Genomic DNA, 14,989 nt, shown 5'->3' with positions numbered 1-14,989 from the left:
GATGGGAGTGTCAGATAAGAGCTTTTGACATGGATAGTAAAGTCTCAAAATCACTGTGGTAGTACTCCAATCCTTCTGGTGGCCTACAAAGATCTTACAAGATTAGCAGTAGAAATGTGCTGGAGCTGTGAAAGTTCTAGAACTGCTGGAAATAAACCCAAGCATCTACTGGATCCTCCAATTCTTCATGCCAGGTATGCGCTTTAGCTGTGAATAATGCTCCAGGCCAAGGCCAATAGAGCTCTACCCAGGAGTGGGTGGGTACATACTGAAAAAAAGTGTAACATCTCACTTTCTATCCAATCTTCAGACCTAGTCTTTCAACATCTTCTACCACTGTCCTGTAGAGATTGTTGGCCATGGCCCACAGGAATTTGCCACGGCAGAGGAAGAGTGCTGGAAATGGAAACTCTGCTGAATACCTGCAAGCAGGGAGGATTGCAGCAAATACCAAGATGAACACAAGCGACTACAGTTTTCCTAAACTGGAGATACAGAAGTCAAGCAGCCACTGCATTTAGGTTGCACAAAAAGTACAAACTTATGCAGACTAAATACACCAAATCCCAGAAACATTAAAAAGAAATTATTTTATTTCTAACTTATAAAAATCTTCCACTCCTGCAAGTTAAAACCATTTTTAACAAACTATTTACAATAGCAGCATCATGTACAAAGTAAAAGTGCAAATTCACAGGTTTTAAGTGTATAGGTCATCTTCCCAGAAAGGGTACAGCAAGATCTTTAATAGTTTTGGATCGGAGCTGTGGAATGGTGCTGATCTTCAGCAAGTTTTTGCTTTCATACTTCAGCTTGATGGCCTACAAGAAAAAAAAATGCATTACAGTTTGGCAACCTGGTTTAATGTTATGCCACAAACCTGGAACATGTCAGATGTTTAATCAAGCCCTGTACTACAGAATTAGTTTGGTGCAGGCTGAAGTGCTGCACATTTCATGTTGAACCAAGTCTGAGATTTGCTTTGCCAAACTAGCCCTCATTCAGCTGTGCTAAAGAAAAACTTGCCCATTGAGTTGGATTCTCAGACCTCCCTCACTCTGCTTTTAAGATGTAGTTTCTGGATTAAGACAAGCTTGGTCAAAGACTAGCTTTAAAAGGTGTACTAAAGGCCTACAGGATGCACATCTTAAGCTACACATTATACTTCAATCACTTGTACTCCCATTCGGATAGGGAAAGCTAAGCAATCCCCACCCCTAAGAATAAGAGTCACGGCAAGACCTATGTTCGACTACCCAGATGTTGAGTGGCTCAATGTGGGTTTGCCCATGTACTTCTGCTTACAGCACTACATTAAAAGCTAAAGAGCAACTACACGTAATCAGCACAAGACTTAAACTAATGGAAAGCTATTGCAAGATTCCAAACTAAAAAATTTCTAACTACATACTGTTGAACTTGGTTCATGCTGGAAATTTAGTGATAAACTACTAACCTCTCCAACTGTTGTGTAGAAGTCTGCATTTGTACAAGTTCTGATACCTTTAAAACCCAGACCATTATCCAAAACTTGTGCAAGTGGCAAGCCAGACCCCTTTTCTACAGGAAGCCCTGTAGAAGTTTATACAAATACTGAAGTAGCTCGAGGCTTCCTCCTTTACAAGCACAGAAAAAAAAAAAAAAAGCTGCCTCAAGTGAGGAAAGGCAGACTAAAGTGACCTGTGTGTTCATAAATGGTCTTCAGAGCATTTATCAGGGAGCCACTTCATTCTGGGCCATAACCAGCCTGCAAAGTGTCAAGTCCCATGATGCTTGAAGGCAGAGGTTTACAAGTGTTAACACACCCAATGGTCATACCAACAGTGATTTTCTTGTTCCAGATCCCCCAGGCTCCAAAGGCATGTGTAGCCTGGGGTGATCCAGGGAGTCTGTTGACTCCACACTAAAACCACTAATGCTTTAATTGGACAAGCCAGTACTAAAGAATTCCTGCAGTTACCATCTGAAGCCTTCCACAAGATAATCATGATTACACCATACCCTGTAGCATAGAATCCCTATACCAAAAAAAGGTAAAGTCCAAAACAGACCCTCTATACATAGTGTCAAGAGGGGATCAGATTGACAGATTGTCAAGCAGAAGTGGGTGAACAGCAGGCTATGGTGACTCCCTTCAATGTGGGCCAGAATTAAGTAATTATCCAGACATGGGCACATACAAATGCCCTTGTTCCTGCAATAAGGAACAGAGTAAAGTAATTCACCTAACGCTTTAAATCTCAGCTATTGTAGGCTATTATAATTTTGGAAGCAGACATCCGAGATCCAGAGTTAGCCTTGTACACCTGGGGAAAGGAGGGGTTGGACCAAGGTAAACACCTGAGCTACTTTAATTTGAGCCTTCTCAGGATTGTCATTACCACAGTATTTTGGCAGACACTGAAGGTAGGCTTTTTAGTAAGGGTGCTGTTTAGCCAGTGACAAAAAGGAAAGCATTAGGGAGGCAGCTCTCATGTATAGCTAGACTGGACAGCAAATTCAATTTTCCTGCAGCATTTTACACACCTGCTCAAATGTCATTTCAGAGCTGCTGCCAACAAGAGGCCAACTTTAGGCCAGCTGAGTTTCTCTTAAAATGCAGCATATTTGCAGGCTCTCACCCTGCTGGATACATTCATAGCATGCTTTCTACTGTGGGAGGAAGACCCTGCACTCTAGCATCTTTCTTCCAAATTTAAGACTTCCCCATCAGAAATAGCAACTCAGAAACCAGGTGACAACTCTACCCACTCACTATTGCAAAGCTTTAAGAAACAAAGTGACAGTTATGCTTCTGGGAAGTTTCCATTCATTCTGTTTTAAGTTTACCAGAATGAGAAAGCCTTTAATGAGGATATGGTCCTCCATGCTAGGACAGGACCTGGAATCTCCCAAAACTCACCCAGTTTAGCCAAGGTGGGCAACAACCCTTTGGTTTTAGGGTGCAGTGGCTGCATCAAGACTGCAGTTGCAGGCAGCTATTTATCACATGCCCTCAAGCTGTAATAGCATCAGAAATCAAAGATGCATCTAAGCCCAAAAAGACTCCGGAAGACCTGCTTAGTGGCAGTCTAGAAGGGGTACTGTCAGAGGCCTCCACTGAATCTAGGCAATGACACCCTCCACCCCAGGTCTTCAATGGGACACTTTTCTAGGAGCATCTTCAGTCTGGCAGAAGCAAAGCATGTTTTTTTTTTTGAAGCAACTCATGACCTACCCACAATTCCCCTCTTCAGAGAGTTTTGTCTGCCATTACAGTATAGAATCAGTAGCAGGGATAGGAGTCTGAGCAAATGTTAAGGAAATCCTAAAGTCCACCAGGAGCCAAGGGAGGGGGAAGGAGGGTGGGAAGTAATAGACACAGATGCAACATTATGGTAAGACAGCTTTTATCTGATGCAAGTCTTTATTCCTTACTTTTAGGACAGAGTCCCCAGCTACTCTAGTCCTGGGTGGCCCCAAGGACATTCCTGAGGACCATAGATTCAAAAGGGCCAAATCCAATCTGTAAGAGTGATAAAGGTACAAGGTCTTTCCCAAGTGGCTGCTGTGCAGATATCCATAGAGGCTCTGGAATGAAAAGCCACTGAAGTAGCCCATCTAGTAGTAGTGAACATTTTGGAAGGTAAAGGCACTTAGTTCTGATGGTAGATGAAAGTAATGGTGTTAGAGCCAAGATGGTCATTTTGGAAACAGGCTTACCCATTCTGGGTCCTGCAAAGGCCACCAATTTTCTGAAATTAAGTGTATGCAGAAGGTATTCCCTCTATTTGAATGGTGAGGAAAAGAAAACCAGTAATTCAATAGATTAAATTACCTTGGGCAAAAAAGGACTTTCCCTATGAAAATAAATCACTCTTCCCACTCTAGGCCTGTAACTGTTGGGGCTACTATTAGTTTTCCAAAACTATATTTCAGCTCACAGGAATTAGAAGGCTCAAAGGGAGGACTTTACGACTGAAGCACTAAACATATGTCCCATGGCTTTATAGGAGGCTTGACATGTTAATATGCAATACTCCTTTCATGAAGGAGATGGTCTGCGTGACATAAGATGAACTGTAAATTACATTGTGAAATGCAACAGCTGCTAAATGTAATTGTCCACTGAAGCTCCTGCATGCAACAGGGTAGTGAGGTATTGTAGGATCCTCTGAAAAGACATGCAACAGGGTAGTGAGGTATTGTAGGATCCTCTGAAAAGACATAGAAAAAGGGGTCCATGTTATGTTTTGGCCCATCTAGAGAACCTAGTGCATTTACTGGAATAAATTATGGTGGAAGGTTTGTGCAAATTCAGAAGGATCTTGCAAACAGGGTATGAAATATCAAGTAGTCTGGCAATCTGAAGTGGAGAAACCAAGTTGTGAGCTTGAGGCTGAAGATGGCCTGAGAATGAGATAGCAGACCTTTGGATTGATCCAGAATCAATGGGCTGTGAATCAGGTTGAGGCCATAGAAAGGGGAACAGACTTGACAGGGCCAGTGAGGATCACTCCTTCTCAACCTTTGAGCTTTCAGAAGGAATTTCAGGACGAGGGGAAATTGAGAAAGGCACATAGTAGACCTGGGGGGTCAATTGTGTCAAAGCATCCCTTAGTAACTCCCCTAGAGGGAGTCAGGGCAGAATTGCTTCTCCCTAAATAAATGCAGAAGCCAACATTTGCAGCAAGGCCTGCCCCAATGGCAGGAGATCTTATCCATTATAGGATTGAGGGACCACTTGAGGCAAAAGTGGTCTGCTCAGATTGTCTGCAATAAGATTGCAAGCCAGGAATGTGCAGCACCATGAGAAAGCAGTTGGAAGCCCATCACCCAATGCCAAAATCTCATGACTTTTGGACACAGGGGACAAGACCTGGTTCTGCCTTGTTTGATGTACCAGACTGACATGTCTGAATTGCAATGGTCCCAGAAAAGGGGTGTGGAACACTTGTAACACTAAACTGCCCTCAATTCCAGGATGTGCAAATTGGCCTCCATGGGGGGGGGGCAGTCTTCCCTGGAAGTGCCCCCCCCCCCCCAACAGGGAAGAGTCTCCTGGGGAAGGCAGAACAGAGAGGATTCTGGCTTCATCCACCAAACATTTTTCTTGCAAAGATTTGTAAGGTGCATCCTGTGGTAGTGTGAAAATTGACCATTCTAATGAAAGGAGCCACTGCAATAGTCTCATGTGCAACCTAGTCAATGGTACCAAGGTAATGGTTGCTGCCATGGAACCCCATGGAACCCAATAGTACAAGGCATGCTGGTACAAAATGTCTGCAGGAGGGCTTGAATCTGAATTTTGAAAGCCTGGGAGGGAAGCGTGACAGGATGTCAAACGCTCCAGTGTCCCTACTAGACAGGAGGCACAGTAAACTAACCTTAAAAAGGGGCCATCTTGTGACCTACTATACAGAGGCAGTCAACTAATCTAAAAAGGGTGGCAAAAGCCAAACACTGGTTAGGCTTATAAATGCCCTAGGGCAGATTAACCTATGAATTCCAGTGCTCTTGTTGAAGTGTGATTTGTCCATGTTGATTGATACCCAGGTGAAGAGCAAGGCCTTGAGTGCAAGACTGAATATTCTTTGTTGTGAAAAAGCCACAAAAGCCAACTAGAGAAGGATTGGCACATCTTTAGGAATGTCAAGAAACGAGATCTGAAGAGACCAAGAGGGGGAATTGTGGGTAGAGCTTGGCAGAGTTTTCAGCTGGTGTGAGCTTGGTAATGGCAGTCCTAACAGTAAGGAATGAGTAGAGACTTGCATCAGATGAAGTTTTGCAGGGGTAATCCCCACTGCACCCCCTCCCTCAAGCTTGAGTACACAAGCCAGAGAACTACCATGCCTCAGAAAAGGGAGCACTGAGAATCCACATCATATTCAGTCTCAAGTCCTGGAATTGTAGGATTCATGTCTGCAGCCAGACTTATGCCTGTATAGATCATACCATCTATAAACAAGATGGAAGGTGCCATCTATTGTACCAGATGGAAGGGCATCTGCCTAGAAGCAAGCCATGCTGCATCAGTAGCAGATGGTTAGCAGCTTTAAGCATTTGCCCTGCAACAAACTTTAAAGATCTCCAGAAACAGCTGGAATTGTTTGCAGGCAGAAACAGGTAGCCCACCCCCTTTAGTTGCCACACACCTTTGCCCATTAGAGGGATGTCTGAAAAGCTTCTGCAGCAGAGTTAATATCAAAACCTATAAAGCTTTGGTTGCCTTGCTCAAAGATTTTGCCCAGCATTTCTGGGATCCAAGAATACATAGAAAGTGGTAACTCCCAAGGCCTATAGGACTCTTGCCAATATCCCAGTTCTCTCCTACACAAGGAGCGATTCTTAAAATCAGCTTGCAAAGGACATTGCTGTGCCAAGGACCAGCCACTTCATGGACTGCCTGCCCCATTAGCTCAACCATGGAAGATCTACAGAATAGGGAGACCACAGAAGTGAGTGATCAAAAAAAGCCTGCAAATGGATTAAAATAGAGAGTGGAGGTAGGAGTCAAAGGAGGTGCATTCAAAGTATGCCTAGAGCCCTGCCAACCTTAAGAGCCAATATAGCCACTCTTGGTAGGCAAACATCCCCTATAAATTCCATAAAAGCCTACCAAAATGGGGGCCTCAATGTGTAGTCCCTTAAGGGAAAGCCCAATAAAGGGAATTAAATATAAGCTCTGCAGGCACAGCCACACTTTCCAGCAAAATTAAGACACCCACCAAGCAGATACAACAGTTATGGATAACTGCCTCATGCCATTTGAGTGACCCAAGCTGCAGTTCAAGGAAACTTTGCAACTGTTTTGGGAGCTTTACTAAAGAGTACACAAATAGCATTTGCTAGCAAGTGCAGATGGGTGTCTAGCAAAAGCTTCAAATCAGAGACAAGCATCTTCAGGAGTCCAGTTTAGTCTTGTACAAGACTTTGCAGACAGCACCTTACAAATACAATGCCGGTGCCCTTTCAACTGAAACTGCTAGTATTACACAAGCTAAGTGAGAACTATTCCAAATTTGACATTTGGAAACTAGGTTAGTACAACTGGGCTTGGGAGTCCCATTTTCAGTTGAGACCCGAGGAAAAGCTCCATTAATACAGTTATAGAAAATTAAAATGTTTTGTACAGACAAAATAAGATTTTCACAGCAATAGTAAACTATCAGGCAATATACACATTTACATAATTTACTAGCGATACATATTTACATAATTTACTAGCGACTGAACATTGCTAGATAACCTATGGAGTCAAAAGTAAAATTTTAAGTATACTTACAACATGCTTTGTAAGGCCTTCATTAACTTTGACAACATTCTTTGCCATATGCTGCATTATTGGAAGCAAGTTCTCTTCTGTGTAGCCAGTGTAGGCATGCAACACAATGCTCTGAAAAAGCAGAACAGGTGAATCAGGTAAATACCCCATTTATGAATTCTTAAAGATCCCCCCACAATCCAGAAAGACCAACCCATTGAGCCAGAAGCCAAGTAGTTATGAACAGTCATACAGCAGAAATTGTCATTCTAGATAAACTTGATACAATAGGTAGCTGCAATGTGGTGCAAGTTAAGCAGCCTTTGACATGTGCTTTACAATTCAGACAAGGGAGCCATGTCCATCTTGGAAAGAAAACCGCCCCAGAAACGGTTAGTGCTCATAACAGCAAAACCCAGGCTGAAAAAAAGGCAGAGTACCTTAAGATGAGTGGGTATGCATGGAGTAACCCCTGCAAAAGCTAGTCTTTTTTAGGGTTGTGGCACTCCCAATATGCTTTTTCAATCTTCTGGGTTAGAGATTAACAGGGACCAGAGTATTGAGACCTTAACCCCATGCCAACCTCCAATCTAGTTGGGAAGACTAGACATTAGTCTTTAGTAATGGTAACAGCAGAGTTTGCTTGAAATGGGAATGTCATTTTTATGAAAAAGCTCCAGCCGAGTGCGAGTACAAGCCTCCACTGGAGAGAATGAGTCAAGGTTATGCATGTCCAGCTGCCAAGTCAGTGAAGGAGTCATACAAGACACCCCCTCCAGTGCTACTCAATCTGCAGGATTGTCTTAAAGGAAAGGTTTCAGAGCTCAACAGCAAGACTGACTTTGCAAGTCTCCAATGTTTGGATTTTTTTCTTTAATGCAGTATTTTGCAGTTAACCGTCAAGATAAAAGCTTTAAATATCAAAAGAAAGGCTCTCAAGTGAAATACTGAAGCAAATGTACCAGTGAATTTGATTGCTGGCCTCCTGCTCACCAAGCTCAACTAATGCCCCCGAGTGATCACACCACAAGTGCCATACCCTGAGTGGATCACCATAAGCTCCACATCTCAGAGCTGTACCAATCACTTGAACAGATTTAAAAAAAAAAAAAAGATTAAAGCTAGCTTTCATCTCAGTTATACAATAGACTATGGTGTGATCCAGTCGGGGGCCTTTTTTTCATGTTACCATTTATTGGCTTTCCACAGTTAACGGATGAACAAGTGGCTGCAACTATTAATGCTTACGAATCAAGCACTGGAAGCAGTTGCAGATGTGGAGCAGTCGGCCATGCACTCGGCAAGCTTTAGGTGCATCCAAGGATCACCATTTTAGTAAGTCACTGGAATCAATTGCCCTTGCTAGATTCCCAGAGATCTAGACCTACCTCTATTCCACAATAGCCCTCTGCTGGCTTGATCATGTAGTCAAAGTTTCAGTAAAATCCCCAGTTGGTACCAGAGAGTCTAAATGCCCTCCTCTCCAAATAGCCCTTGTACCCAGATATGTATGCCTCCCATAGGGAGGCCTGTAATATTCTCAGCTGGGAGATGTTCCTACTGCAGCAATAATAAAGACTTAAGCAGCTACTGCTATGACAACTTGTAGCATGGCAGATGCAAGCTGTAGTGCATGCAACATACAGGCCTTGAGTTGTTACATGTACATCTGAATAACATGGGAAGCTCATAGCATGTTCTGAGCAAGGCATTGAAGCAGGAAAAAAATCCCATGACTGGCAAGAGTGGCACAGCTGCAGTTGCTCAATTGAGGAATTATAGTGACAAGTTGCAATAGCATGCAGTTATGCCATCTGCATCCAACAAGTGAAGTGTGAAGGAAATATTGCCAGCTGACGAATTTTGCAAGTTGTCAAGTTTTGAATGTAAAAATGATTCACATGCTTGTCACAAATGTTTGTCAAATGTAACAAATTTTAGGCAGTGTATAAACTGCTGATACAGAAGTGTGAAAAGGGTTTCACAGTACCAAACTTTAAATGTATCCAGTGTACCCTACTAGGAAGGGCGTATAAGCTGTTGTACCCATGTTTTAACAGTGGAAAGAGGGTTAACCTGCAAAACTTCAATAATGGTTTTCCAATTGCACCATAAAGTTTCAATACAGCAAGGATGCCCAAAGCTAGGGAGCTTTCTGCTGTGTTTGTTTTATGCCTTCCAGCAGCTGCAAAGATTTTAGAGTCCTTGTTTGCGTTTTCACAGGGAAATACTAATGCTGGTAGTTTCCAACAATGGGGTTTAGCTTGGGAACCAAGGTCAGGTGTTATGTCATGCTATGCTGCCAGCCACCCCAGCAGTAATGATAGCAGACAATAGTCTGGCCTGGCATCAGCAGGAAGCCTCCACTCATCACATCTGTCTTGCTATTAACTAGGGTTAAGTAAATGCTTAGATTTCAGTAAGGAATATAGTAAAGATTAGTTTACATGTTCTGTAGAGAGTCTTGAGTGTCCAGCAATTAAGTATTTCCTGCAACTCCTGAAGTTAATGATTTACCAAGTAAATCATTACAAGAAAAACCTCTGGTGGATATTTGAGGTGTACTGAACCAGTACTTTCATATTTGGTACCACTGTGCAGGCCATTCAGCCTTGCTCTAGGTCAGAGCACCATTTGGATTAATAGGAACATAAAGGGCCTTAAAAGGTAAAGGGTTCTGGTGCAGTAAACTAATCTGGGCAGAAGGGGCATAGCTAGTAAGCCAGTGCCAGCCTTTCCCAGGTGTATGTAAACCAGTGCCAGCTACTTATTGGGCATGGACATAAAGCACTTTCTAGACTTTGCTTGGAAGACTCTCCCCACTGGCACATCTATACTGTGGATCTGAAAAAAGTGAGAAGCCAGCCCCAGACTGACTATAGTCAGTGTGCCTGTAAGGGAAATGGAACCTTGTGTGTACTCAACACAAGGAGCAGGATTTCAGTGGTGAAAGTGTTAATCCCTGCAACTTCCCAGACTGAGGTACTGTCCACAGGTAAAAGGGAAAAGCCTCCAATGCTGCCCAGTTGAGGTTCAGGCAGGAGTAATAGCTCACAGGAAACTAGGAAGGGCAAACCTAGAGTCCCTCAGTAGAGGGACATATGTAGTAATTACAGCTCACACCTGCAATAAACAGAAGAAAAAAAGTCTGAAAGTGAGCCCCACCCATCAGCATACTGAAGAAACATCTGCAGACCCAACAGAAGATGGGCCAATGGTATTCATATCAAATTGGCTGCTAGGACAGCTTTGGGGGGGGGGGGGGGTCAAATATTCCAAAAAAGCAAATGGCAGTAACAAAATAGCTTGCAAACTGAAATACTACAAGTATGCAATTGGGTCTCAAACAGGAATACAACTGCCTTGGCTCTAAACTACACTGGAATAAGCAGCTATGGGGGCTATAGCAGACAATTAACACCAAGCCAAGGCCACTGTACAAGCATACAATGTTCATAACTCACACTGAAATGTAGAATCTTAGTCTCAATACCAGAACAGGACCCAATACCAAGCATTTGTTTTAACCTGCAAATATCAGTAAGTTTCTCAAGGGTAACACCATTAATCCCTAGGGTGGATTTGAGCCTAGATTAGGCCAGCATACTATTAACATACAAGGAAGCTTGTTGTAGGCTCATTGCCCAAAGAATGAGATTAATCCTTCAAGTCCTATTTTTAATTGCAAAGACACCTACTAAAAACAAGGTATAGGCCTACAGGGAACAGAAGTCCTAAAGTGAAAAAGATCCTAACCCAAGGTATCCGTAAGAGACATTTACTTGGCCAACAATGGAGCATTACATTCAGTGCCAAAAAACTGATCAAACCTTGATGAAATACCTCTTGCAATGTCATGACCATATTCCTTAGTGTGCAAATGTTGTTACATGTACTTTACAAGACAGTGGGGAATTTTGCCCCCCCCCAAAAAAAAAATTGTCAGAACCAGGTACAGATTCTATCTTGGAAGCAAACCCATGTGAATCCAGGGTCCCTTTCTGGAAAAGGTTATGGCAAGTCGCACCAGTCCACAATAGTTTACAAACTTATCAAAATGCTTCAACACTTCAGAAAAGGGACTTGTGCAAGGAACATGCATAAACAGATTAGCCAAAGAGTGCTTACATGAGAAAACAGAAGTCAGGGTTAAGGATAGTAGTCTGGGTCCCATTTGATCAAATTAGGAAACCTTGATTCCATTAGTCTGCAAAGGGAGTGCTCTTAATTCCACTTAAATTTTCAAGACTCCCAACTACATTTTCTCCACCACTCTTTTCCAAGCCCGCTTACCAACCTGCATATTAGAGCAGAGTACACCTCCCAAGCATTTCTACAGTGCCTCCTGTGCCTCTAGGCAAATATTGCTTGTTCATACATCAGTTCCAAAGCTGTGCTACATATAGGATACTGGACCTCAGTATTTGTTAGAACTACAAGTTATGTAGTCACCATAATGTACAGTGTCACCCACTTTTCATTCAGATCACTTGCCAAGTGTTGAGAAAATAGATCTGGAGCTCAGTATAAATGCAGTGTCCATGTAAGACTTGCTCTTAGTTTGAAGAGAATGGGTGCTTGCAAGCAGGAAGTTGAATGAAAACTAACTGAAGTGTTATGGCAAGTACATTGTCAATTTAATCCTCAACTAATGTGGCAGTCACCAGCTACCTATAATTCTGGGTGGACCAAGTAAGCTCCCAAGCAGTTCAAGCAAACCATGCTCTACCCCTGGTGACCAGATCCAATTTGTAATGAGTGAATTTGTGGAGTTCTGAAGTTGCTGCTGCAAGTCATCCATGGAAGCTCTGGATAAGACTGAAGTTGCCATAGATTAGTTGAATGAGCTCATACCAGTTTTGGCAAAGTAATACCAAAGTTGTTGTATATGAAGGACATGTGGTTAGCAATGTGGCTAAAGCTGACTCGCCTAATTTAAAGATCTGCATAATCAGGGCAGTAGTGAGCCAATCTAGATATGGAAACTCAGAATCCCTGCAGAAAGTAGTGAGACTACTGCCATGCATTTGCTTAACACCCTGGAGGGTGAAGTTGAAGGGCAGATAATAGTGAATGGCTTGAACCAAACTGTCTCTGCTTTGGCACGAGATGCTTCCTCCCTCTGAGGAACATTAGGGATTTGAGTAGGTGGAGAAAGGAATCTTAAAGCCTCTGGATATAATCTGCTGCATCCAGGTACTGTCACACTTGGGCCAGGCTCTTTCGTACAGGTATAGTTAACCTCCATTACCTCCAGAAACAAGGATCAGTATCAGGAAGTGCTGGTATGGTCAGAGAACTAATCTCTGGAGCTCTGCTTTTGGGACTAGGTGGTAGGAAAGATCTCTGAAGGGAAAAACACCCACTGCAGTGATCTTCCCCATTCTCACCCAGAAAGTTTCCTTCACATGGGAACAGACATGCTGCCAAAGGAAGCACTCCCAGACCAAGGCAAAGGGCTCTGCAAAGCTTACACAAGCACATCCAGGCACATCTGATGTGTGCCAAGGTCAGTGGGTTCATGCATTTTTGACCACATGCAAAATTAGCCTCCTGAATTGAAAACTGAAGGATAGCCAGGTCCAACATCATTAGGATAAACAGTAGAACTCTTCAGAATCTTGGGGCTGCTCCCATGTCCATGGGGTCAGGCACCCCCTTGGCCAAACTTTCCCTGAAGGTGGTGCAGAATCTTATCCATTCTCCTGGGTATGGGTTCAACTGTCAGGTTCCTTCCACACAAGACCAGCTCAATAATTGGCAGATGACAGACCAGTACCAAAAGCCTCCAGGAATATGACGTCTGGTAAAGGGTTGCTGGGAATCAAACCTCCATTTTAGGAGGTACATCTCCAGGAGATTGACCTCAAGTGGGATGCCTGAAAAATCACAATTGCTGGGACACCCGACATCTGGCTGTCCTTATGGAAAGGGATAAGTGCAGAGCAGATCTCCCTGGAAAGAGAAGGCCCCAGCTCCAAGACAAGCTTCTGGGCTGCTGCCTTCCCACCACTCTGAAGGGGTCTGAAGAGAAAGATCCAGTGCAGAGACTGCTCTAACAACCTTGGAGTAGACACTTACACCTTGAAATCTGACCGGGCAGCTTTGGAGCCTGGATGAACTTTTGGACGAGTGGGTAGAAGCCAGAGAGGGAGGCATGGAGTGGTGTAAAGGGGATGGGATCCTCATCACATGGTCAATGGGTGCAGAGAACCTGCAGCCAATTTGGGGGGGGGGTTCTGATCCAAAGCCATCTTTTCAAATCCAAGGGGAAGTTTGTAAACTTTGGAAGATAGTCTTCCACTCGGAGATGGAGTGGAAAGGCCAGACTGTCTTACTCAGTTTGAGAGGTGGACCCCAATATAGCATCCTCAAAACAGAGGTGAAAACCTTTTAAACAAGTTCACCCAACTAAGGCCCTGGGATTAAACCTGTGGCAAAAGAGCAATCTTGTATGTGCAGCAGGCCAAAGCAATCCACATGCTTTACACTAATACAGCTGGTTTCGAAACAAATCTGTTATGGCAGACTTTTCAAAAGTATCAATGATTGTAAAGATAGTAGGAAGTAAGTTGGACAGTAGAAATCAGAGAATAGAACAAAAAGGCAATACTTATGGTAAAGGGGTAAAGGACTAAGGAGAAACTTAGTGAAGCTCAATAGCAAACAAGTCTTGGAGAAAGCAAGCTACAGGAACTTAAGTTGGATGCATTATGGGCAATAACTACAAAAGTTTGGCAGATCTAGAAATGCTGCCAGAGTCTCTATAGCTGTCATAAGATGGTAGCTACCCCATTGCATCTGTTAGTACTGGAGCTAGGCTTCCTGCAGCCCAGGCAGCTCTAATGTACCAGCAGGGTGCAGTCCCATTATTCCAAGTTACATTTCTGAAGTGTGATGTCAGAAGGCCTTAAATCGAGCTTTGGATTAGAATTGGTTAAATCAGTATAACCCATTATGAAATTCTTCCCTTGGGGATACTTAGGTGAGAACCAGCACATGCCAAAGAACTATAGCATTTGAGCAAAGATGTTGCTCACTAACTTTTCCTCAGTCAAGCCATCTCCCCAAGGGAGTGCTATGGTCAGTTAATTGCAAGACAGATTAGCTGCACCTTTTTAGAAAAGTCCTGGAATTTAAAAAGCCAATGTGATACAGCAGCACAAGGCTGCCACGATGCAGCAGGACTGTCACAGCAGGTATGACAACAGCAACAAGATCCAGTTACTGCATATTGGAAAGCTCAGTACAGCCAGATTGCATAAATTTGATAACCGCCTGCAAAGGAAAGAGCCAAACGTAGAACAATGAACTAGTTACTGGGGGGGAGGACTGAATTGCAGCTCTTCTCACTAGAGGAGCTACCACAACCACCAGGGTAGGTTAGCTCTGCAAGTCCAGGCTCTTGACTATGCAAACAGTATCAAGCATTTATCACTTCAATTAGTACGCCTACTTGCTCATACCAAAAGTTTTAGCCTCATTGCATAGCAAGGTGTAAAATTAACATCTGTTGCACTGGTTTGCACTTTAGCCATGCTGGGGCATACGAATCAGGAATCCACCTTTTGTAAAATTGTATCCATATTCCCACTGCAAAAGCAGCTGAAGGATTCTACACCTGCCATGTATTACAGCAAGGCAAACTACTCCTACCATTAGTAGAAATTCCTAGAAGTGAAATACAGCCTCTGCTACAAGGCTTCCAATGTACCACCTGCATTGAAGAGCAACACCCTGCACTGG

At 43.3% G+C, this 14,989-nt stretch overlaps 1 protein-coding gene across 1 annotated transcript in view; it reads right to left on the bottom strand.

The window, feature by feature from the left end:
* Nucleotides 1-571: 571 nt before the first annotated feature.
* Nucleotides 572-14,989, bottom strand: part of CCNB2 (cyclin B2) — a 41,509-nt gene continuing 27,091 nt past the window's right edge. Inside the window, exons 8-9 of the mRNA XM_044078571.1 lie at nt 7,265-7,375; nt 572-821 (exon numbers count right to left, since the gene is read on the bottom strand). Of these exons, the coding sequence (XP_043934506.1) occupies nt 714-821; nt 7,265-7,375 (219 nt within the window). The 3' untranslated portion in view covers nt 572-713. The remainder of the gene's footprint in view (nt 822-7,264; nt 7,376-14,989) is intronic.

The sequence above is a fragment of the Protopterus annectens genome, chromosome 7.part1, assembly GCF_019279795.1.
Source record: "Protopterus annectens isolate FY-2018-M chromosome 7.part1, PAN1.0, whole genome shotgun sequence".
In the NCBI taxonomy this organism is placed as follows: domain Eukaryota; kingdom Metazoa; phylum Chordata; order Ceratodontiformes; family Protopteridae; genus Protopterus; species Protopterus annectens.
Note: the sequence above shows the minus strand (reverse complement) of the source record. Positions and strands in the feature narration are given on the sequence as shown.